The 25,000-nt window shown below is 37.1% G+C and overlaps 1 protein-coding gene and 1 long non-coding RNA gene across 2 annotated transcripts in view; one reads left to right on the top strand and one right to left on the bottom strand.

Moving 5' to 3' along the window:
- The window catches only part of LOC135198043 (uncharacterized), a 211,517-nt gene that overhangs the window by 33,966 nt on the left and 152,551 nt on the right, over positions 1-25,000 (bottom strand). The window contains exon 3 of the mRNA XM_064225423.1: positions 10,239-10,487. Coding sequence (XP_064081493.1) covers positions 10,239-10,487 — 249 coding nt within the window. The remainder of the gene's footprint in view (positions 1-10,238; positions 10,488-25,000) is intronic.
- Positions 1-25,000, top strand: part of LOC135198044 (uncharacterized) — a 226,658-nt gene that overhangs the window by 101,818 nt on the left and 99,840 nt on the right. The window contains exon 4 of the long non-coding RNA XR_010310712.1: positions 12,782-12,956. This is a non-coding gene — a long non-coding RNA (uncharacterized LOC135198044). The remainder of the gene's footprint in view (positions 1-12,781; positions 12,957-25,000) is intronic.

Raw genomic sequence — 25,000 nt, 5'->3', positions numbered from 1 at the left:
CTTCAGTAAACTGGAGTCATTCATGCCGTATTACTAGGACTGCAAGACTACCTGATCCCAGGAAAATTTGGTCATAAGTCGTTGTATGTACAGTGGTGCTCAAATCTCATGCGACATGATTCTTTTTGTATCGTCCAGATTCTCAGACTCAACGTGATGTTGCCTAGTAGTGTTATACTTTTTTTCTAATGGCATACATGTCGAAAAGTTTGTGAATTCACAGCTAGCCCTATTTTCCTTATGGCTATATAAATATGATCAATTTTATGCATTTGTATAATTCGTAATCTGTGTGATTTGAACTGATTTTCTTTTTTTACGCTGCTAAGTTCAAAGTGCGGTGTGGTAAGGTTAGCGGTACCATCAACGAAACCACACTTAACATGCTCTTCGGACCGATCAACATAACTACGTCTGCTGCATTATGACAGTAGACCTAATAAGCTCAACAGTCATAACAACATTTTCAAAGTAGGAATATGAATTAAAACAAGTTTTCTTTGAATGTTGAAGCTTTCGACTATGTTGAAGCTACCTTTATGTTGCAAAATGTTTTATAGGCCTAAAAAAATAACTAAGCCTTCTGCGATATAATCTGTTATTAATAAATTTATTTGTAGAGATTATCTGTTTTTTGACGAATACAATAGGAATAGGAATTACAACCAGTTTTCTTTGAATGCTGAAGTTTTAGGCTACGTTTAAGCTGCCTATATGTTGTAAAATGATTTATAGGCCTAAAAGAATAATCTAAGCCTTATGAGATGTAATGTTACTAATGTTTCTATTTGTAGTGATTACCTGTTCTTTGAGGAATAAATGATGATGATTTTGATTATATGGAGAAGATGACTATTAATCGAAATATCATAAGTATTAATATCAAGTTGTATGGAACACTTGTTCTTCAACTGGTTTAAAATATTATTTTCTTAAAAGTCCTCCTTACTTTTGGTATAATTTATTCTTTCATAAGGTAACTTGAAGAACAAGAATGGGTTGATAACCCCATTTGCTTTCTGGCCAGAAATTGTTAATAGAGAGATGTGACTGTTAATTGTAAACTAAAGAAATCTAACACCTAGGCCTAGGAACAATATCTTGGCTTTGAAAAATGAATAATTGCATAGGCGAATATTTGCTAGTATGCCACAATTTTTTTTTAATATTTAAGAATTATAACAATTAATTATGTATGAAAATCCAAATATTTCTCTAACACATGTAAAGTAAGTGTTTTCAAGATAATTTCATTGTCGTTACTGTGTAGACCTACTTATGTTACACCGGGTGGTTGTTGTTGCACCGACACTAATGATAGATACGTCACACATGCTCCCCTCACACGTTGATATCGGTGGGCGCATTCTACGTTTGTATATACATGTTTACATTTTTTCAGCATTGACGTGTAAAAGCAATCAAATAGGACTATTTCAAATGTTATGTTGGCTTTGGAAGTATTATTAATATTATGACAATTTTTTTTTTTTGTGCTTCTTTTATTTATTTGAACTGATGCTTGATGACGACTTCATTTTGGTCAAATGCTTCAGCGATGTGTGAACGAAAGTTTTGAAAATGTTTCGAAAGAGTTTTTTCTGAAATTTGATACACGTGACATTTTCTTACAGTTTTGAAATATATGACAGGTTTCACTCTTATGAAACATATTATGTCCATATTGTATGCAATAATCGCGTTTCCGCATTGAAATAATAGATAAATATGGATCATGCTAGGTTGCCAGTTAGTGAATTTTGAACGAAATCCTATGGAGTCATGTCGCATGAGATTTGAGCATCACTGTACGTATCGGTGTATCTTTTGCTGTAAAGATTTTCGGTAGTCAGTGAATTACTCGTGAGGTCAGTTGAAGGAGTTTCTCTTTTGGGAACAGTGATGTCCATGGAAGCTGAAGCGCAAACATTTAAACAACAAAAATAGAGGTTGTGGAAGATTAAACATTGTATATATATATATATATATATATATATATATATATATATATATATATATATATAATGTTTAATCTTCCACAACCTCTATTTTTGTTGTTTAAATGTTTGCGCTTCAGCTTCCATGGACATCACTGTAATTCACTGACTACCGAAAATCTTTACAGCAAAAGATACACCGATACGTACATATAGCGACTTATATATATATATATATATATATATATATATATATATATATATATATATATAATATATATATATGTAGATACATACGTATGTATATCGCGTTGGCCACTTGTGCATCCGACCTGCCCTATTTATTCTTCGTCTGAACACCATTTATAAAACTTGAAATGGCTTTATAATGGTGTTCAGACTTGAAGAATATATGGGACAGTTTGGATGTATGGGTGGTCGACTCGTTTCTAAATGACGCCTAGGATACATATATGAAGATTAATGTAACGGATGACGGAGATTACGGCCGATCGTTGCTATCTCTTCGTCAATCTCTCGGTATGCACCGTGGGAACTTCATTCAGCAACAAGAGATACAATTGCTTGTCGGTATCATCACTGTGGATGTCACTGAATAGTTACTCTGAGGTCCCTTTGGTTTTGTCTGAATTTGCTCCAGATTATACCAATTATTATCTGTTTTCTTTGAATATCATATGCGGATACCGTTACATCGAGATATTTATTAAATGCACCACGTTTTGAAATGCAATCACACGCTTTGATTACCTCACTTTGACAGCTTATACTTACTGATATTTTTTATAGCAAAATATATGACTTATCTTGACGTTTTTGTTAATTAGTCTTTTATTTACATGTCTTTCACTGTATTTAATTTCAAACTTAGTATAGAGCTATATAGTAGTGAGTCAAATTAGTCCTGGGTCCGGACATTTCATATATATATCATATATATATAATATATATATATATATATATATATAATATATATATTAAGGAAGATAGCTTCTACAGAAAGCTGAAGTTCCTGCTCGTGGAGTAACGATCCGTAACAAAGATATGACTGGGTTTCTCTGAATTACTTCAACGGTTCACCACATTTTTATCTTTTAATGTCCACTATTAATTTTCTTCATATTTTTCAGTTGACCATCGTTCCTCTATTCTTATCGTTATTGTATTATGTTCTTGTACACAACCTCATGATCACTTTTTAACCTCATACTATAAAATCTCATAGCCAGTACAGTTCACTTCATCATTACTTTCGAATATTCACCATCATTATGATAATCATGTCTATCATCATCGTTATAACTGTCATCATCGACACCATCTTTGCTGGGCTCCTTACCGTTATCATCTACCGTATCGTTACCTCCGCCATCGTCACTCATATCATGTTTACCATTACCAATAATAAAACCGCCACAATTATCGTCAGCCACCTTATTATCACTGCCATCTCATCACTCGCATCATCGACCTTATTCTCTCACTTTGCATCATTATCACCCATATATCTTCACCACTGCCATCATCATCACCTTCTTCAACACCAGGGGTCTTTTCATCACACTCATTAAACTTAATGAGACACAGGTCAGGTAAGATGCCACCGTATGGGAAGAGGCTGACAAACAAGTCTCTTTTATTTACAATGGGAAAGCGTCTATTTACGTGCCTTGGCCCTGAGAGAGAGAGAGAGAGAGAGAGAGAGAGAGAGAGAGAGAGAGAGAGAGAGAGAGAGAGAGAGAGAGAGAGAGAGAGAATTAAGTAAATGAGTCAGTGGAGTAGGTGGAGAGAAAGAGAATTGAGTAGGGGTAATTAAAGGATAGAGATGGAAGAATTTAGTGGAAGTAGATTCAGTAATATATGAAGAAAGAGAAAATTAGAGAAATAACTGATCAGCGGGAGGGCGAGATGGACGAATTGAGCACAAAGCCAGACAAATGAAGGAAAGAGAATATGAATGCATGTAAATAATGACCAAGAGAGACAGACAGACAGACGGACAATGTCAATGTAAATAAATGGGAAAGGGGAAAGAAAGTAATAAGTTTGGAGATTGGCTACTATCAAATTATAAATCTTGTGTATAAATTAGCAATAAAATTGATGAGGGAATTGAGTGAAAGCGACAAAAGGTATTAAAAAATGAAATATCCTCGGGTAAAAATGAGAAGAATTGGCTTGTTGTAAAGTTGAGGTGATTTTGGAAGCGAAAGTAGAAGATGATAGATAGGCAGAGGTTTTACGATAAGAAGAATCTTTTTTTTCGCACCGTTATCCCTACATTAAGGAGTCGGTTGCCTGATGAGTCTTCTCCACTGCCTTCTATCAAAATTGTCATCCTTCACCAAACCTCTTCTCTATATCTTCCTTTACTTTATCTCGCCATCTAATTCTCTGTCTCCCTCTCGATCTTCTTTTTCTAACAGGTTCTTTCCAAGCCCTCTTCACTCCCTCCCCATCATCCATCCTCAAAACATGCCCATAACATCTTAATCGTGACTCTTATCACCTCTGTAATCTTTACTCAGCCTCCCCTTCTTATTTCAACATTTGCCAATCTCTCAAGCAGCGATATCCCCATAATCCACCTAAGCATTCTCATCTCTGTTCTCTCAAGCTTTACTTCCTCTTTTCTTCTTAGAGCCCATGTTTCTGCTCCATACCTTAACATTGGTCTTATCACTGTGTTATAGATCTTGGCTTTTAGCTTGATTAGCATTTTCTTATCATATCCTACTCCAGCTACCTTTCTCCACTTCCCTCATGCAGCTTTTATCCTACTGTCAACTTCAGCCTCACACCCTCCCTCTTGGCTTATAGTAGATCCTAAGTATATAAACTTTTCTGCCTGTTGTATAATCGGGTGTCTCTTTTCTTGTATTACTATTCAGTTTCTATCCTCACCTTTAAGCCACCCATCTCTAAAGACTCCTGCCACTCTCCAACCCTTCTCTGTAGGTCCTCCTCATTTTCAGCAGTAATCACCAGATCATCAGTGTACAACTCCCACAGCTCTTCATTCCTGACCTCTTCACTTAACACATCCATGACCAGCACAAACAAAAATGGGCTTAAAATGTTGACCCCTGGTGTAATACAATACTAACTTTACAGTTTTCTGTTTCCCCAACTTTTGTTATTACGTTTGTGCTCGTTCTGGTATAGATCATCTCGACCACCTTAACCAGCTTTTCTGAGACTTTCCTTTTCCTCAAACACCAAAAGATCACTTCTCTTGGGATTCTATTGTATGCTTTCTCTAGATCTATATATGCACAATAGAGCTCCTAGCTTCCGTCTAGCTTCTTTTCCCGTAGCTGTCTTACTATGAAGATGGCATCCACTGTCCCTCTTCCTCTCATGAATCCATGCTGCTGTTTCCCGATCTTTACAATCTCTTAATCTCTCATCCAGTATTCTCTAAAACTTTCAATCGATGCTCTGTTAGTTTAATTCCCCTGTAGTTACCACAATCCATGACATCTCCCTTCTGCTTGTATATATACACCATTAGACTCTCTTCCAGTCCCTTGGCATTTCTTCCTCTTCACATATAGCTTTTAATAAATCCAGAATCCATTTCTCCCCCTCTGTGCCTATTAATTTGATCATTTCAATTTGGAACTCCAATGGACCTAGTGCTTTACCATTCTTCATTTTCCTTAATGCTCTCTTCACTTATGTATCCTGTATCTCCATCACTGGTCCTGCAAGCAACCTCTGTGCTTCTCCCCTCTCCTCTAAAGAAGAACGTAAAAGTTATTTAGATAAAATTATCAGTTCTTGTGTAAAAGCAAAATGAATAATACAATTATCACTTGTAGAATGTTTGATTAAGGCTACATTAGGTTCTTCAGCAGTCTCTAGGGATATTTTAGTGGGTAAAGACAGTATGATTTTTTGTAAGTCCTCTTTTAAGTAGTTGCTACTGGAGTGTGATAAGTAGGAAATTTCAATTTTGGTGTGAAATTGAATTCGTTGCGTTAGCTAAGTTTGTGCCTCGAGATGACAGACAAGGACGATTCCAGTTTTGAAGAAAAAAAAAACTATATATATATATATATACACACATAAGGGCAGAAAAATTCTATCACAATACCGAATTGAAAGCGTGATATGGTGGATCGCGGGAGAACATACAGAGAACGCTGAGGAAAGGATGAGAACAAATCCAAGAAAAATATCTTGACTGTGTGGAATGAAGTGGACTACAATCATACACTGAACATCATAGATTCTCAGAAGTCCTGTTTTGTGCCCACGTCCTAATCCTACGAAGAATTTGGAGGAAAACCCTTCCTCGCTTATCGCCATTTTCATTCAATTTGTTAGGTCAGGAAATATAAAAGTTCCTCACTAATTCCTCACCTCAAGAGGGAAAAATTGAAAGGTAATAAAGTGGTCTGGGGTTTATATTTATATTTTATGTTCACGAGCCTCCTTCCCCCATATCCCAGTACCTCCATTCAGAGGGCATTGAGTGTTTTCGCTTCTGGATTTACGATGCATTTGGGAGATTTTCGATATTAATATTAAGGCCTCAATTTGAATATGAAGTTTATTAACGGGCGATAAAAGTGGCGCAAGAGAGCGTAAGGTCACTTTAGGGCTTTTAGGAACAGGAAGCAGGCAAAGGGGTTATAGAATGATGAAGAAGAGGCAGAAAGACTGGGAAGAGAGAGAGAGAGAGAGAGAGAGAGAGAGAGAGAGAGAGAGAGAGAGAGAGAGAGAGAGAGAGAGAGAGAACGGTCGAGGGTAAACGGCTTGATAAGGGAAAAAAGGAAATGGATAATACTTGACATAAAATGTGAGAAACAAAAGGGAAAAAATGTAGCGATGTAAGATAAAGACACTGAGCCCTTTCATATAACTAGAAAAACAATTACCAGCCGTGAAAGAGGCGCCTAAGACCTAAAAACTCGAGAATACCTAAGTAGAGTGACATTAAAAGTAGGGTATAGTCCAGAAAAAAGCTAAATCGGTACTCTCTCTCTCTCTCTCTCTCTCTCTCTCTCTCTCTCTCTCTCTCTCTCGAAAATCTCGTCTCTCTCTCTCTCTCTCTCTCTCTCTCTCTCTCTTTCTCTCTTTTCCAAGTCTTGAACAGGAGAAAGAAATCCATCTTGGTAATGAGGTAAAAGAATTGCTAAAAGGCCTCGGAAGAGTCCCTCAGGGATAGAGAGGATGGCTGGTAGCTGGCTCGGTGTGGCCGGTAGGATGGGCTGGCAGAGTGAGCTTCCTCTACTGGAACCAAGTCGAACTGCAAGTCCATTTACTTTGGACTTACCGAAGTCATTCAGTTATTCATGGCTTTTTATCGCCGCTGCGTTCGGATACCTCTGAGGAATTGACATATTGGACGACTTTCCAACGGTGGCGGTGTTCAGCGGTGGGGAGAAGAGAGTCTTCTGATTCGGAAATCGCCTCCGACCAGAAGCCAATCACCGTACAAAGATCGGTCATTCGGAGTTTCCATTGGCCGTTCACGACCAGGCGACTGCTCTCTGGAGGACGCTCTCGATTTCTTTTTCTTTTTCTTTTGTCGCAGGTCCTTTTGTGTTGCAATTCCTGCCGGTGATTGCAGTGGAGAGAGAGAGAGAGACACACACACAGACAGAGAGAAAATTAGACAGATATTCAGAGGAGAAAGAGAAATCCAGGAAAGGAGAATTTCCTTCCGGAAAGCCGAAAGTGGCTTTTCTTCAATATTTTTCTTTATTCGGTTTTTAAATGTTTCTTTTGTAAGTGTAAAAAATGTAAGAAAAATTTTATCGTCATCCAATCTGTAGGCAAGAGAGGAACAACTGTTGCTGTAGCAGTTATTTGCAACAGTGATCAGGACAGCGGTATGTAGCATTTTTTATAAACACCTTTCAAGAACGAAAAAATCCCATTGATTTTCGTACTGCGGCAACAGAAATAGAATAGACCCACTCCATCATTAATATATGCATGATATCGAATGCCAGAATCAGCATTCCCTTCAGTATTAACGAAGCGAAGTTGCTTCTGTAAGCCTTGATAGCTTCCGGAGCTGAGTGATATACATCAAGCAATTCTGGGCACTCCAGCTGTTGCACAGCACTGCAGGGACATCAGCATCAAACGCACCGCTGGTGTTTGGATATGCAGATCAGAGCGTCAATTATTTCAGTTGATTTCCGAAATGCTACTTTAGTCGGAAGTAAAGCGAGCGCTCTCGGCCTTTTAATCATCAAGCAGAGCTATTGACCTAGGGTTAATGAGGGCTTGGAATCGAATGGATCTAACTTGCTAAAAGTTGAACTTGAGAAGTATAGCGTTTCGTCACCTGGCCGAGATTCCTTGATTACGGATAAGTAGAAATGCTTCGTGAATTTCTATAGGTTACAGAATTCTGGGCGCTTTTGTCTTCAGAGGCAAACACATTATGTGCTAGTTATAGAGTGAAGAATTTGGCTCTTAGCTCGTATAGAAAGTGCATGCAGAAGAAACATCTGGCGCTGTGGTTAGTGGTTATAGCGAGCAAGTAGATTTATAGTTGGGTCATTTTTCCTCAAACTCGTGGATAGATTTATTTTATTTTTGGTTAACAGATTTTTGAGAATGTGAATATTTGTCTTTGACGTGTAAGAAAATACCTCTAAACTTTAACACCAATTAACTCTCTTGGTGGTCAGGCACAATTTTTTTTTTTTTTTTTTTTTTTTTTTTTTTTTACTCTGGTGGAATTTTCGCTCCCTTGGCTTTTGTATTAAGCAAATCTGGTTAACATTTTCTGCAGCATAGGTCATCGACGAAGCTCAGCATTGTGTTGCATAATGAAAGGTCCCAACTGAAATAATATAAAAGTTGAAAATGAAAACTATATTACGTTCTACAAAGCGAAAACTACAATGCACTGAAATACATTTTGTAAAGAATTTTATGGCCTATATTTTGCTACAGAATTCATTATAAGAACGGCAAATATCACTGAAGCAAATCGTGATTCTCGGAAAGACTAGAATATTTTTCATAGTTTGCCACAAGCGTGCCATATAAGAACCCATTAACAAGTGACTTTGTTAATGACGTTCTCTTTGTGGTTCCGATAAATTCCCAGCTAAAGAAAGAACACTCGAAAGAACTCAGGCTTCAGAGTTCGAAACAGTTCAGCGAATATAAAGAATCAGAATTTTGAATGCGGCTGTCTCGTTTTGCGACACGTCAGCGAAAAAGTTCTGTGTCTGGCGCATTTTCTTTAGGGGACCGAATAATGATTGTCATTTCCAGCTCTGACGTTTTCTGTAAAACGGATGCACTGTAATTGTTTCGTCCACATCTCTTAGAATGGATTACCCGTGATTATGAAAAATTTGATTGCATGTCGTTCTCAGTATCAGATTATCAAAATTGTTTTTAACGCGACAGCTGAAATGATTTGAACCACGGGCAATACTTGGACAGATATTCATAGATTTGATATGGTTACCTATGTACTGACATAACCTGAGCTGAAAGCAGTGAAATAATCCAGTCACCCTCCCGAAGGTACAGAGTTATTTTTTTAAAAGCTGAAAGCGAATTCCCTGTTTCCAGAAATTAATTTTCTTATTTCAAACCAGCAATCTTGTTTACTATTTGGCCATTTTACCTGCCCCTCTCCAGGTGCTCCGTTCAAGGTTTTTTTTTACTGAAAATTGTAAACAAAAATTAAGTTTACAACTGCAGAAAAGTATTACGTAAGATGTACTAACCGTTCTCTTACGCAATATTGTCTCTCCAGTGAAAATGTGGCCTGCAACCAAAATAATCCAGAATTCCTTTCAGTAACAATGAGTACACTAACTTTCGATCACCACCTTGAGACAGGTGAAGATATCAGAACCATTCATTCATCTATGCTCGTAAGAATGAGGATGTTATGTATACATACGTACGTCGTGAGTTCTCGTGTTCGGCGGTTCGAGCCCGTGGGACCAGGACCCACTTTAAGTGTCTCCTGCGTGGGACGACGAACTACTTTAACTATAATAATTTCCCTTCGGTATGCATGTATAGGCTACGCATACACGTATTATTCTCGAGGTTGAGCGAACTGGATATTAAAGGACATTTGTAGCTTAATGCTTATCATGTAGAATCTACTGGTCATTTTTACCAGATACATATGTAAATGTAATGGCCACAATGCCTGGATACGCTTGTCACTATAAAGCCTCGAGATCCAACTTCAAAGAAATATGACACACACATATTTATATATGTGTGTGTGTGTGCTTGTGTGTCTATGTGTATACTCTTCTTGACTTAGTTCCTCACCTGTGCAACCAGGAGGTTCATCCGAGTAATCGGAGCAATGTGCGACGCCATCGCAGTAGTGGCTGAGGGTGACACATCCTCCGTCGTCGCAGGCGTACTCGGAGATGTCGCAGGCGGAGGCCACCTCCGCCGTCATCACCACCATCGACAGGAGCGTCACCGTCGCCACCCGCTGCCAAGACATCATCGCCAACACCACCCTCGCCCTCGCGTGCTTAGAAGTACACGCTGTCATCATCGCCTCCTCCACTGCAAGAGAGAAGACAGAATCACTGAACAACTGAAAACAAAAGATGATTGGGTTTAAAACTGAGCTGGTTGTGGGAGGTGATGAATTGTCTCTCCGGATGAAATTCAATTAACAACGCGTAGATAGATGGATATTGAAAGCAATTAATTTCTAGGTAAATATGGGCGGAGATAATTATTGGTTGGATGTTTATGCATGCCATTACTTGCGAGGCTATTACTTATAGGGTCGCTTTTTTTTCACCGTCGTATATTGTTTGTGATTAAAGGCTAAGGGATATATAATCGAACACTTCATTTGTTTAACCGGTTTTCTGTGCATATTCTGCTGTCATCATGCCAGATTGTACGGCTGTTTTTTGAACTTGTGTTGTCTACATTCATTGTGGTAGAAAGTGAGTTACAATTTTCTATGCTTATGATGGGAGATTTAGCGTGTATTTGGATTTACTTGAAGGCTAAATTACTGGTGTATGAGTCTGTCACATGGCGTGACCATTATGGTTTTGTCTTTTCGAATAAAAATGTAAGGAAACAAGCTATCACCCGTCTATGAAAAGCAAAGTAGTTTATTGGAATTTTTTGCGCGTTTGTGTGATTGTTATATCCCACAGTGATTGGACTTCGTAAGTAGTATGTAATTGATTTTTCCAGGAGATACTGCTAACTTCACATGCGAAATGGAAATTGTATATATAGTTTATTGGTGCCATTTATACTGCAGTTGTATGAAACATTCATGCTAATTGAACATAGCTGAAAATCGATGCATTTTATCCGATGTTATTCAACCGTGTTATGAATAATGGAAAAAATGTCTTTATCATGATAACTTTGTTAATTAATTTGTGAACTGTCACTAAAACTAGCTACTATTTAATTTAACAGAATTTTTTAAAAAATCATTGAAATTAACTAGACTTCCTGTGTTTAGTTAGGATGATTAAGATTTTATTTTTCTTTCTATGTATATTCCAGTCACGGAAAGCGTTACGTAGCAGGTTATTTAGTGAAAAGTACTGGAATGTTGAAATGGCCAGGGATTTTGTGACGAAGATAAAATGACTTTCCGTTGCAAATAGGAGAAGGGCTATTTTGTATTCATTTGGATTATTGCTTACCAAAAGATAGTTTACTTTAATTATGGAGTTCGTGTTACTGACTGAATTAAATTAACAGAAAAAAGGTTATTACATGTCACCCACACTCAAAAACTCATAGACTTGCAAACAGACAGATATTCACACATGCACCCGTTTAATATATATATATATTAATATTATATATATATATATAGATATATATATATATATATATATATATATATATATATGATATATACTCTTTCCTTCTTGTATTTAACAACAGCCGACTAACCACCATTTGCATAGTTCGCGTTCAGGCCAAAATAAGCTCAATGAAGTTTTGGGGAAACGAACTTGAGTCCATCAATCCTCCTCTAGAGGATCAGTTATCTGCGACAAAAGCCAGTGGGTAGTTAGACTGTTCATTCTCCTTTTCATATTTGCATATGTTTTTCCTCTGGAGTTTGGAAATGGAATGTGAAATTTAGGCCAATGGCCAAGCGCTGGGACCTTTGAGGTCATTCAGCACTGACTAGGGAAATGAGAATGAAAAAGATTTTAAAGGTATGACAGGTGGGAGACTTCTCAGTTGCAATATGAAGAAAAAAAAGATGGAAGGAAGATAATAGGAGTGAAAGGGGTTGCAGCAAGGGGCTGAAGGAACGCTGCATAGAATTTTAAGTAATGCCTACAGTGCTTCCTGTGGACATTGACGTTGGGTACCTCGGACAATCTGGAGGACAAAGAATCAAAATCTGAAGCATAAGAACCCAAGAGGAGTGCGAGCGAGTCCAGAGTGCCAGCTGCATGTCAGAACAAATAAATAGATAGATAAATAGATAAAGAAAAAAAAATGACTACTGAATAATTAGCTTTCACATTTTACTCTTATTTCGAGCATACCAATAATTCACATTGGGTTAGGGTAGTTCCAGCTATCCGTTTGGCTGATTATAATTTGTCTTACTGTTATTGCTTTTGTTAAGAATGGTAGAAATTCTTTCCCAACTTAGAGTTTTTTGAGTAGGTGTATCCCAAATAATGATTGGAGTTATCAACATTTCTTCAGCCAATGTTAAATAATATCAAGTTTACCGTAATCATTATTTCTGTTGTTAACAAGACCATACTCTATAATTAATTATATGTAAGGCAAGAATTTCGAACCTAATGAAGTCACTTTCTTGACACTTTTTCATTTGTGCTCAGGTCTGATGTGACAGTGTTAACTTCCGCCCGTTGAAAGTACGAATACTCAGTCTCCTCGAACTGGCAGTGAGACACTGTGGCTGGATGTACGCTGAAGAAGCCTTTAACTGGTGAACCTCTTAATATTACATCGACACCGAACGACTAGTCAGGGTTTATAACGCTGCCAATACAGGTAAGGATTTGTAAACCAAACTTTTGGGGAAAAAATTACCTCCTCATGCGTACTTTTCTAAAATTATTCTATTTTTAAGTACGAGAATAATATTGAAGGTATGTGTAGAATAATCTATTGTTTCTGTTAACTTTTATACATTTAACGGATAGTTATATGACATTACTAGTTGCCTTTAACTTGCCAAGGAAGTAATGACAATTAATGAAGATTTCGTAAATTTGGTTACTGCAAACATTTCAAGTTACCTACCCATCTATCTAAATGTGCTCTTGCACGTGTGCGTATATACATTCCATACAGTGTGAATGCACGTGTGCTCTTTCTATTCACATCTGCATCATAGTGGAAGAGAAAGTTCTCAATGAAACAACAAGAGTCAGAATGACTAAAGTTTCGTCCTGATGGACCAAGGCGCCAAGACCACGTCTTCAGCAAAGGTCACTTTGACAAAGCAGGAGTTTCCTTCCACAAATGCGTCTCCTCTCTCCGCTACTTGAAACGTCAGTAGAAATTTTTTTTTTATAATTTTGTTCCCTTCTCTTATAAACTTTAATTAAATTGGAGCCTTTGATTACCATATTAGCATGCTTTTCTTTATGGCACAGTTATTGCTCTATTATATCAAATATTTATTTTCATTCCGTTTTTATCGTTCATTGCTGTATTGTAATAATTTTCGAGGATGTACTTCTCTTCAGTTCTTTGTTTATGTCTCCTATTTCGTTTTTATTTTAACAGCTCTATAAAGAGTTTCTTTTCATTTGACAGCTTTCACTAGGACATTTCTGGGGAGTTTCAGTATTAACAAGATTAATGGATTTTATCTGTTGGCAATTCTGAATGTTCAAGTTATTTTTGCAACATTCAAAGGCTTATGACGACAGATTTTTATTTTATCCAACTATTCATTCAAGTAGTTTTTCGTTATTTATGTAATATGTTAATACTGCATCCTCCCCTTTCTCCCTCGTGTGATACTCTCGCCATCTTTTATTCTGAATGGAAGTAATCTCTAGCAAAAGACACTCGCATGCACTACGGCCAGGCTCTTCTATCGACCACATCACGCATGAATTGACAACGCGCTTGTGTTCAAGAAAGGAAAAGCAAAAAAGAAAACAGAAGGAACTGAAATTTAGGATTATTTATGACCGCCGACTTTGTCTGCATACGGTAATATTCTCTTTGATTCGACTCTCTCTGCCTGATGGCATAAAGCACTCGCTTGATTTTATTAGTCGTTACTGCGATCTCTTGCAATATACGAACTTTGCTTGTTTGTGACTTTGGAGGAGGTTGCGAGGGGAAGTTCTTGCTGTGGTCCCCTCCCCCTCCCCTTCCCCTTCCCCTGTCCTCATCATGTCACCCCCCCCACCCCCCCCTCCCTCTCTCTAAGAGTTTCTTGTCCTCCCGCGTCTTGCCCCTTGCTTTGCACTGTATGCTGGCTTACACACTGCTGGGTTTCTTCCCTAGGCCGCTTTCCTTGACACATCAGCGTTGGAGAGTCACAGGAAAAAGTGAGCGGTGCAGAGGAATGAATTGATATATGCTGTTAATAGCTTTATCTCTACTATAAAATTATGGTTGTCTTTTTTAATTGTTTCGCTTTTAATCGCATCACTAGGAGAAGTAGCAGAAGCAACAAGAGAATTATTAAGGGTCACGATTCACTATCATCTGTTGATTAAAGGAAAGCTTGGTGAAAATGTGTATATAGAAAAAATCTTCCAAGGTACCCCAGTACGAATCCCCTCAGGAATTGTGACACCAGCTTTTAACATTGAATAAGTTAATTTTATAAAATGTCTTAGTCTTTTTGGCACATCCAGGTAACATGAGCTCGAAGTCACATCGAGTTATGGCATGTAATTATTTGTATGGGAAATATCAGCTCCTAAGCTGATCATCACCGTTGCTGTTAATAATATAGAAAATGTCATATTCTTTCTCATGCGTTATTTCACCGTCTGAGTCTTCGTCAAATATTGCTTGCTCTCCTTTTTTTCCACAACAATCACCACCAAATTGGAAAAATTAATAGTAAACATTTTAGTTACATATCAAAGATTCTTTTATGTTTTTAAGGCCAGTAATCTGTACAGGATACACTGCGGTATAATATACATCACTGCCTTCTTCTTCCGTTTCAATCTTCAGTAATCTGCCATGGGATCGAGAGTGTTACTTATACAATTCTAACCAAGTATCTTTATTTCATGGTCTTCGATTACCTTTATTTCTCAACATACGGAAGTATAATAAACATGACTTAGTTCCACTACAATATATATATATATATGATATATATATATATATATATATATATATATATATATATATATATAAATGTATATAACACACACACACACACACACACACACACACATATATATATATGTATATTATTTCTATAATTTTACTAGTGGAACTAAGTCATGTCTATTATACTTATGTATGTTGAGAAATAAAGGTAATCGAAGACCATGAAATAAGAATACTTGGTTAGAATTGTATAAGTGGCACCTTGGTCCCATGGCAGTTTACTGAAGATTGAAACGGAAGGAGAAGAAGGCAGAGATATGTATTATACCGCAATGTATCCTGTTATTATTTTCTGATAAAAATGGCACCACACCGAGGCGCGTATCTTCTATCCCTGAAAGAGAAAAGAAAGAAAAAAGGAAAGGATAAGGGTTGGCCATTGATAAAACACAATAGGCGTGATTGAAAGCTGTGCTGACTGGGAGGTCCTTGGCGAGAAGGTCAGCCAAGGATATCGGAAAGGCTTACAATAGGATTTACCCTGTTCCCATTTAGATTCGATCCTTTTCAATTGTAAATATCCGGTCTGCCTGTCCTTCCTTTTCCTTCAATTTCACGAAGGTTGGAGCGAATACGCTCCATAGAAATTGCTTTGCAATCGAGGAATAATTTCTTTCTTCGCAGGTTTATTTCAAGTCCAGGAATGTTCGTTCATATTTTCCGTTTTTCTTTATGCTTCTTCGTCTATCCAACTAAAAATAGTTTTGTTCATTATTAATCCTCCTCTCTTGACGCATTTATTCTTTATGTTTTTTCTTAATCGTTGATTGACGTAAGAATAATGTCGCTCGTGCTTTTGTATGCTCGGCTTCTTTGTTATGAAAGCTGTCTTTCACTTTCAAATTATTTTATATGTGCCTATGGTTCTGCATAACACCCTGATTCATTATTGGTTTTAATTCTGACATACTATCTTAAGCGTTTCTTTTTTATCATTTATGGTTATTAATGGCTTGCACCTTTTTCGATCTTGGTACTCATGAAATTGTCTTGTCAGATTATGTTCAGCATTTTCAATATAATTGAAATGCCTAGTCATAGGTAGCTAAGAGGATTCGAGCGATGTTGACTGTTCTAGGAGCAAGCGCTCGTTCTGGCATATTGCCAGCTCAATCTATATATGCACACGGACTGCAGCGGCTGAGATCTCAAAGGTTGTGATGATTCGGAATGCGATGAAACAATGGCAAGGAGCAGGAAGGTAGGAGTTGTGGCAGAAATAGGACAAATAATAATAAGGACCGGGCAAACACGAAAAATGCTACAGGTGAAGACCTAGATGGCAGAGGAACTCAGGCAGAGAGTTCACAAGTCAGAAGCCAAAAAAGAAAACTTTTCCTTGCGAGATGCTCTAAGGGCAAGAGCCCGTGTCAGGGTGAGCTTTAAAAAAGAAATCACGCCTAATCCCATAAAAGGAAAATCTGACGCGAAAGCTTCAATGCTGATAATGGTGACTTCTTCGTATGTATGTATTTACTTTGTTTTATCACTTAGTCACCATCTAAAAACTATATCTGCACAATCATATAAAACGTCCGTAAGAATCCAATCTGCAAAAATCCCCCGCACGACCATCTAGCGTGACGCATAACTTATCGTTCACGACGTCATTATCATAGGAACGACGGAATCGCCAGGGAATACAAAACTCAGAAGAACGTACAACGTCACATTTGTGAGGAGTGATGGAGATAGAGCCCGCATTCTGATACAATCTCCTGGAGTTCGTAGCGTTCGAACGTCAATAATTCAAGCGAGTTTTTGTGTTGAAAGGTTACATGTTGAGGTTGCTGATTTGCGTCAAGGGCTTCTTTTACGTATTAGTTTTGCGGGTTGAGGTGTGATGGGGTTAAAGCTCAGTATGACGTGCACTTGTTGTGTGCCTAGAATGTAAATATTTAATAAATAAAGACAGCTTCTTATGTATTCCATTGAAATTTTACTGCTCACAAATTAACTTTCAAGTGTGGTTTATTCGTAAATTTAATTATATATATAAAAAATCATTAGATAATGGAATGCTGAGATAGCGTTATTTTTCAAAGCAAAAAAATTCAAGTTTGACGTTAGGTGGCTCTTGTTCATACAGTGAAGAGCAGAAGTAGGGAAAATATTAAATTCTGTACAAGAGAGAAGCAGCTATGGAGAATATATATATATATATATATATATATATATTATATATATATATATATATATATATATATATATATATATATATATATATATATTAATGTAGAAACATTCGAACTAAATAAGAATATCTATATGAACTATATCCAAGAGACCGCTGATGCATGAACTAAGACTTGAGTTTTCACGTTTGGTATACTCAAGATAGCAAAAATTTAGGTTAGTATCTTGAGCATGGAAGTTTGTACAGATATTTTGAAATGATAACTATCCTAGTGTGGTGCATGAATCATAATCACTTTTCAGTATTCAAATGCTTTATGAAAACATAGATAGAAAGAGATTGTTCATCTGGAACAGACTGCTATGGAAAAAGAAATATTACCACAATAAAAACTAAATGACCACCTTAGGTGATACCAACATTATAGGATGGCTCACAAAATAATGCCCTTTATAATAACTATGCGAAAACGAAAAGCAGTAATATTTCGTTTACTTGTTGCTTCAGAAGAAATAATTGCTCAAATAGTCTTAGTGAACTATAAATCAGTCACATGCGAGATGTTCGAGGCGAATACATGCTTTAGTTAAACATTTGCCCATGAATGTGCACGTGGTTTTATATACTAAATACATGCATTTTATGAACATTCCTTACTTGGGTAAAACGACTTGCATATTAAATGACTAAAAATGCTTGAAATATAAAGAATAACCACTTGTCACCGTTTTGATCGACTTTTTTCCTTTTATGTCGTGACAACCATTGAAATGTAGTTTATTGCAGCCAACGGTCCCTTCATGTACTATTTATGTTTCTCTCTCTCTCTCCTGTTTCCTGGTTAGTCGAGATATCCGGTATTCAGACCAGACAAAGACTGGAAGGCTGAGTGTGATACCATATTTACTAACAGACGTTCTTTTCAAGTAGCTTTGCTTCTCTGTGATAGTTTGGATCTGTCAGCCGCAAATAGCGCCTAATCCTTTTCTTGGATCGTGATGGAAAGCGAGAGGGATTTCAGAACAGATTTAATATTGATTTTTTTATTTTTGTTAAGGTTTTTGGGGGGGGTTATTCATTCTGTTTATCTATCTATATATATGGATATATATATATATATATATATATATATAGTATTTTTTATATATATATATATATATATATATATATATGTATATATATATATATGTGTGTATATATATATATATATATATATATATATATATATAAAAATCATCAGTATTTTTTTATATCTAAAAAAATTCATTTATCGCATTTGGATAGCGTTGACATCCTGTGAAAATGCTATTGATAGTTCTGTAACACACACTGTATACATAAACATATACGTACATATATATCATATATTCATTGTACATATATATTTATCTATCTATATCTGTCTATATATATAATATATCTAATGATAGTGTCAGGTTTGTGTATTCCTTGTCGGTCACCGAATCGGTCACCAACCAGGCTCAGTAGAGCTGAACCGTATTTTTGTAACTACCATATTACCTCCTCTGCACCCGACCTGGCTTTCCCTTTCAGCATGCAGTTACTTTCATTTCCTCTAAACGGGTCATCATATTAGCCCTTGCTTATTATTCAATAGAAATGTAGTGATGAAAATGGCTTATGATCAATAATCCTCAATGCATTTTAACACAAAATGCCCAATAGACCTAATTGTTATTAGATTACAAGTTTCATTATGAAGTGGAGCGAATTTTTGATATGCAATGATATTTGCATCGTAATAAGCTTTCATTTGGGGACGAGTCACATATCGGCTGTCTCTCCTGGCGGTTTATGGCTTTTTCTCTCACAACTGGAATGCTTCCTACAGAGTATGAGTTTGCTTTTTCATATGTTGACGTAATCCGTATAATTATTCCATTGATCGCTGGAATGCGTCTCTGGAACGCATAGAACAATTTGCCAGCAAGGAGTTAAATGATTGGCGTTATGAGAAATATTGGCAACAATGATGCAGTTCTGAATGAAGAAGCGAAATATTCTTTGAATATCTCATAATCCAGCTAAAATATGAATCCCGTAGTTTAATTAATCATGTTTCATAGCTATAGCTATGATCAAATTTCACTGCTGCTCGTCATCTGTCAGGGAAATGTGACGCCATTTTTTGGGATGGAATTCACTTTCTCATTTAATTCATGTGAAAAATTAGATAGAGAAATAGGTCTTTCTACAGTTGTTCCTTTCTTTTTATCCATAATCTACGGCCTTTTCTCAGCATTATATTTAGCATTGTTGTGTTGATTCTCTTCATTCGTATCTTTTTTTTTCTTTCTTTGTGTGTTTCGATGTTTGTTCCTAATTTGTCAATGACTTCCAGACCATAATTACGAGATATAAATGACCCCTTTCATTATATGAAATTTTGTAATTGTCTTTATGACAAAATTTCTCACTCAAGCCTGTCAGTTGACTCCTAGTATTCTTCAGAATGCTTTGATCACAAATCGAGTGTATTTTATTGTTTTCCCATAATTCTTGCCTGTATAGAAATACAAAACGCACCAGGCTAATGGATAATCTTACGTCCGAATATTATTTGTCTTGAAGTCTTACTCATAAGTCCCATGTCACTGGATACTTGACCATTCTATTAACCAAGCTTTGTAAATCTTGTGTCGTTTTCCTTATCAGTATAGCATAATCTACCCTCTTTACTCATCTTCACAACTCAGGAGTTCTAACAGCAGCTTATGAATGGGCAATCCCACTAATAGTTTGTGGCCAAAAACCAATGAATACACACTCAAAAATATTGTGCATTTATGAATGACTTGGTATGGGTCTTTTTAGTTCAGATCTAACCAGTCAGGCCCCTCATCGAGCTTCACTGGAATGTAATTTGGTAGGTCTAAATGAGTACCACAGGTACCTGGATGTTTCATAAAAACCGAATGTCTTCTAGGAAGCAGTAGTTGAGATTGAAGGTAATTACATGAGGGCATTAGAGATCATTTGCTATATCAGTCGTAAGGACCATCGGAATGATGAAATTGCCTTCTGATAATTGCAATGTACTCCTATACCACCATTTAGAGTTGATGCAGGAACAAATATTTTTGTAAACGGTAATTTTATTTTAGAAAAGAAAACCCAGTAAAGTTTACTTAGTTTGGGAGAAAGTACCTGGATAGTTTCATTAAAAAAATGGATAAATAAATTTTAAAATCTGGACTTCTCTCCGAATTATCTGAATTGTTTAGGGCCTGTTTAGTGCGGCAAGAGGTCGATTTGATACCAAATATTACAAAAAGAAGTATTAACGAAGACTTTGACACTGCTTTGTCACTGAGATTAGTTGAATGTTTTCTATCATTGGTAAATAAATTTGGGATACCAAATATACAACATTTTAACTTGGTCCACCAAACTTAAGGCTGCGTGATGTATGGAAACATATTTATGAAACAGATAGTTATTATTGTTGCATATCATTGTAAGTAAAACCGGTTCTTGTTGACTGGGAAATAGCTTACATACCATGGTATATTACCAGAGAAGTGATCAGTAGAAAATGCAGTCTTATAGTCATCTTTAACGTTCTAATGGATTTTTCGTAGTGACTTGGTGTCCATTTTTTTTTCTCTCATGTGGAAGAAAGGATTTCTTTTAGATGTTCCTAGCAAACAGGTACCCTTTGGATCCTTTCTATTTACAGTATCACTGTAAGGATTCCATTGTACCATTCCCATAGATAACCCACAGCTACCCAGTCCCTTTTTACGCTCTCTCTCTCTCTCTCTCTCTCTCTCTCTTTCTCAGAACTAGCGGTTTGCTAGAATCGCCATTCGACTTTCATGGGGATCCATCTGCATGGTAACGCTTCCGAGGAAATCCTTTGCCCTTCTAGAGACAGGGCATTTCATTCCATCATTCAATCCTCGCTCACCTATCGTCCAAATCTCGATTTCACCATAAAGAAGAAAGAAATGACGGACACGCCATTGCGTTTCCAGGAAAGGCGAATATCCCCCATTCCAGGAGGTATTTGCAGAAGGAAGGAAGAAAGGAAGGGAGGGAAGAAGAAAAGATGGAAGGAAGGCTTTAGTCCTACGAGTTTTCTTATGACCGCTACAAAACTAATGGCAACAGCGACGACGGCGGCGATGACTTTGCCGCCTTCAATGGTCGTTTTCTTCCTCCTCCTCCTCCTCCCCTTCCTCCTCCTTTCCTCCAGTATTCCCTCTCCTCTTCCTCTGGCAAGCCATATCGGTTCGACGGCTTTGCACGCACGTCTTTCTGGCCATTAGTTGGCCATCATGGCTACCAAGGACAGATATATTATACTTTGAAGGGGGGTCTCACATCCCACCCACTTACCCCTCTACTTCCTCCTGCCGTTCCCTTCCTTCCCTTTCGTTCCCTCTTCTGCCACCATCTCTCTGGTTCACCCTCCATCGGTATGAAATCACCAGCAAACTTTGCATAATTCCCCAATTTACCAGCACGCAGAACTCTAAAATACAAGACCAGTGTGCTACCTGTGGTTCTTATCCTTCTCAGAAAGGAGGGAGAAGTAAAAAACAAAACAAAAAAATCTATGTGATTAATGGTTATGGGGAAAGGACTTGTAGGAGTGCTGGAGGGATACGTTTGTCCACAGGATCGGTGAGAGAGAGAAAGAGAGCGCGAGCACGTTCTACTTGGTACCGTAATTTGTTGTAAGATATGAATGACTCTGGTTTCTTGCAGTTAAGCAATCTTTTTTACGTATTTTGCAATCTTCCCGATAAGCATCTTTTCTACTTTATCTCTGCTTAACAGGAATTTAACTATTCTTAATTAATCGTAGTTGATGTGAATGAGAACGGAAAAGATAAAGCCAATCATAAATCCTCTTGACAGTCCCCCATAAATCAGTTGTTGCATAAAAAAATATTATACTGCGCTCCATTTTAATGTCTTTAAGGATATAATTTTACAGACCATGAACTAAAGCGCAGAGGTGAAAATCAAGAATGCGTATTGGTTGCCCAGGACGCGCTACACAAAGAGATAAATAGCGAGAGAGAAAGAAGAAAAAAAAGCACTTCAGAAAATAGAACGCAAGAGTCATGCGTGTTGCAGGAAATAAAAACAGTTCGCGTATTGGAAAGAGGTTTTGAGGGGAGAGAGAGAAAAAAAAACGAGGTCACTGTCTAGCTCTTTCCGAAATGCGGCGAAGGAAAGATTCAGTGCTGAAGTCTTCCGTGAGTCTGAAGTCCATACCTGAGGCCTCTTAGATTGGGAGAGTAGAATGAAAGAAAGTAGGTGAAGGGGTGGGGACCTTTGGAGAAATGAGTTTAGGACACCCTGCAGGACAGAAGAAGTCATCTAGAGACCCATCATGACGTCGAGTTTCTTCTTCCCTTCGCTGGAAGAGAACGGCAGTTTTATGTCAGCTTTGGCTCGAGATTTATATCTTGAGCTTTGCTCTCTCTTTCTCTTTCTCTCTTGGTCTTGCTCTTGCTCTCCGCCGCCACTGTGGAAAGGCTTAAAAGCTTGACGCACAATACTGAACAGCCGGGCTTTCAGCCTTGATATATAAGTCCATTCTGCGTCCTAACCGACGCATCAGAGCAGTCCGTGGAGCAGATAGATGAGGATTTGCAGCCTCGGGTTATCTTTAGCGGAATGGGTAGGAGGTGAATACAGGAGGAAAAGGAAGAAGCTGTTGCGTGAGTATGGAGGGAAAAGGAATTAGAAGAAAAGGGGCGGGGAGCAAGGATACTCAGAAATTATAAGAACAGACGCAAAATAATTTAGATTAAGATATGGACAGAGAGAGTGTAACAACGGCGTAGAGCAGACGGAGAAAGGCGCTGAACAAGAGCAAATTGTGATGGTATGGTTACGAGCAACTTAGGCAGGAGAGAAAAATAGTCAATTTCAATGATTGAGAACAACAGTAATGATGATCAAGAGGTTATATTTTTTTAGAATAATAACCAAGTCTGAAGAAGTAAATAAGAATTAAGAGGAAAATTTCTCCTTAGTGAAAGAGAAACCTTTCAACATACTGAAGAACAAAAGAAACGTTTGGTCAAAAGAAGATTTTTATAAAAAAAAAGTATAGTCTCAAAGAAAGCCGGGAGCCAGATCTTGCAAGCAACTTGGAAGTTATCCTATACTCGAGCTCCAGTCCCATTTTTTCCATCAGCCGTCCTTTTACCTAAGTTCTATCTCCATTGGTCCCATCCATCCCCTCCCCTCCCCTGTGGAGGATTCAGCAGGATTTGTTGTTTCTTACAAGAATTACAAGAATCTGTTATGGTCGTGATAGTCTGAATTTATTGTAGACCCAAAAACTCCCTTTTAGTTATTTTTCAAAGGAAGAATATCCTCATCCTCATTTTCTGCATATCCCCTTTCTTTATCTGTATGAAGATGCATAATAATAATTATTATTATTATTATCATATCTCTCACAGATATTGTTATCTATTCCTAATGTAGATGGCAAGAAGTGATATTGTATGGTACACAGAAGAGGAAAATTACTTACCCTTCTTAATTCTAGCAAGATACGTTCGTGTGTTTTTCTTCTGTCAAGTTTGTCTTCGGGAATGGCAGATCTAGCTATTATTATATCTTGCAAAGAAAGTTTTAGCATCTCTATTTTCTTTTCGCTTTTTGAAAGGAAACTTTAGATGACACGTAAAAGCTCGCTACAACTAAGGTTAAATGCAAGAGTTTTTTTTCTATTTTTTTTTTTATCCATGTCGTCCGGAACCCTTTTTCCTACTTTCTTGTTTTGCAGTACGGAAACGGCATCACATTGTAAGTCTTAGATATAAATTATTTTCATTATTTTTTTTACTAGGGACATATTTAAAACCCCTTAAACATTTCATCCTTGAATTAGGACTTCCCCAAACCTTTTTCCTTTCCCCTCATTCGTGTTTCGCCAACAAGGTAATTGCTTCCCTCCTCCCATCGGCCTTTGAACACAAGAAAGAAAACAGGTCGCTATTGTAATCATCTAATTTCGAATTTGCATGTAATGGGAATATACATTCGGAAGACTGATATTCACACAATGAAACTAAGTAACATTAGAGTCAGTTAAGAAAATCCTTGAAAACGGAGTCAACAGATTGGTGAGTCACCTCTTATAAGAGTAGTAGTACTGAAGCTAAAAGATGTAATTGCAACAATTGACAGCTTGGTTTCATGGCGAAATTATATTATTTGAAGACATTTTGGGTGCGGGTTTGATTGTGAATATTTAGTTTTATTTTTTCTTGGTCTTTTTGACTACCTTTTAATCACATGGCTTTGACAGGAAATAAATGATAATGTTGCCAAGTTTGATGAGTCAGTTTTATCTCTGTCCTTCAAACGTAAGACTTAAGAAAAGCTATACCTCCATGACATTGACAGTGAAGGTGAAGAGACATTCATATTTCTGTTTGCATTGAGAGGATGTAAAATTTATGCTCAAGTTATTGAACGAGAAACCAGCCAAATTCATAATTTGCTTAAGATGACAAAACTTACGTTATTGAACGGGAAACTATTTTCATAAAGTCTCATATGATGTAATTAAAATATCATATCA

This window comes from Macrobrachium nipponense, chromosome 21 (assembly GCF_015104395.2).
Source record: "Macrobrachium nipponense isolate FS-2020 chromosome 21, ASM1510439v2, whole genome shotgun sequence".
Classification (NCBI taxonomy): Eukaryota; Metazoa; Arthropoda; class Malacostraca; order Decapoda; family Palaemonidae; genus Macrobrachium; species Macrobrachium nipponense.
The sequence above is the reverse complement of the archived record's forward strand: the minus strand, read 5'-3'. Positions and strand labels throughout refer to the sequence as shown.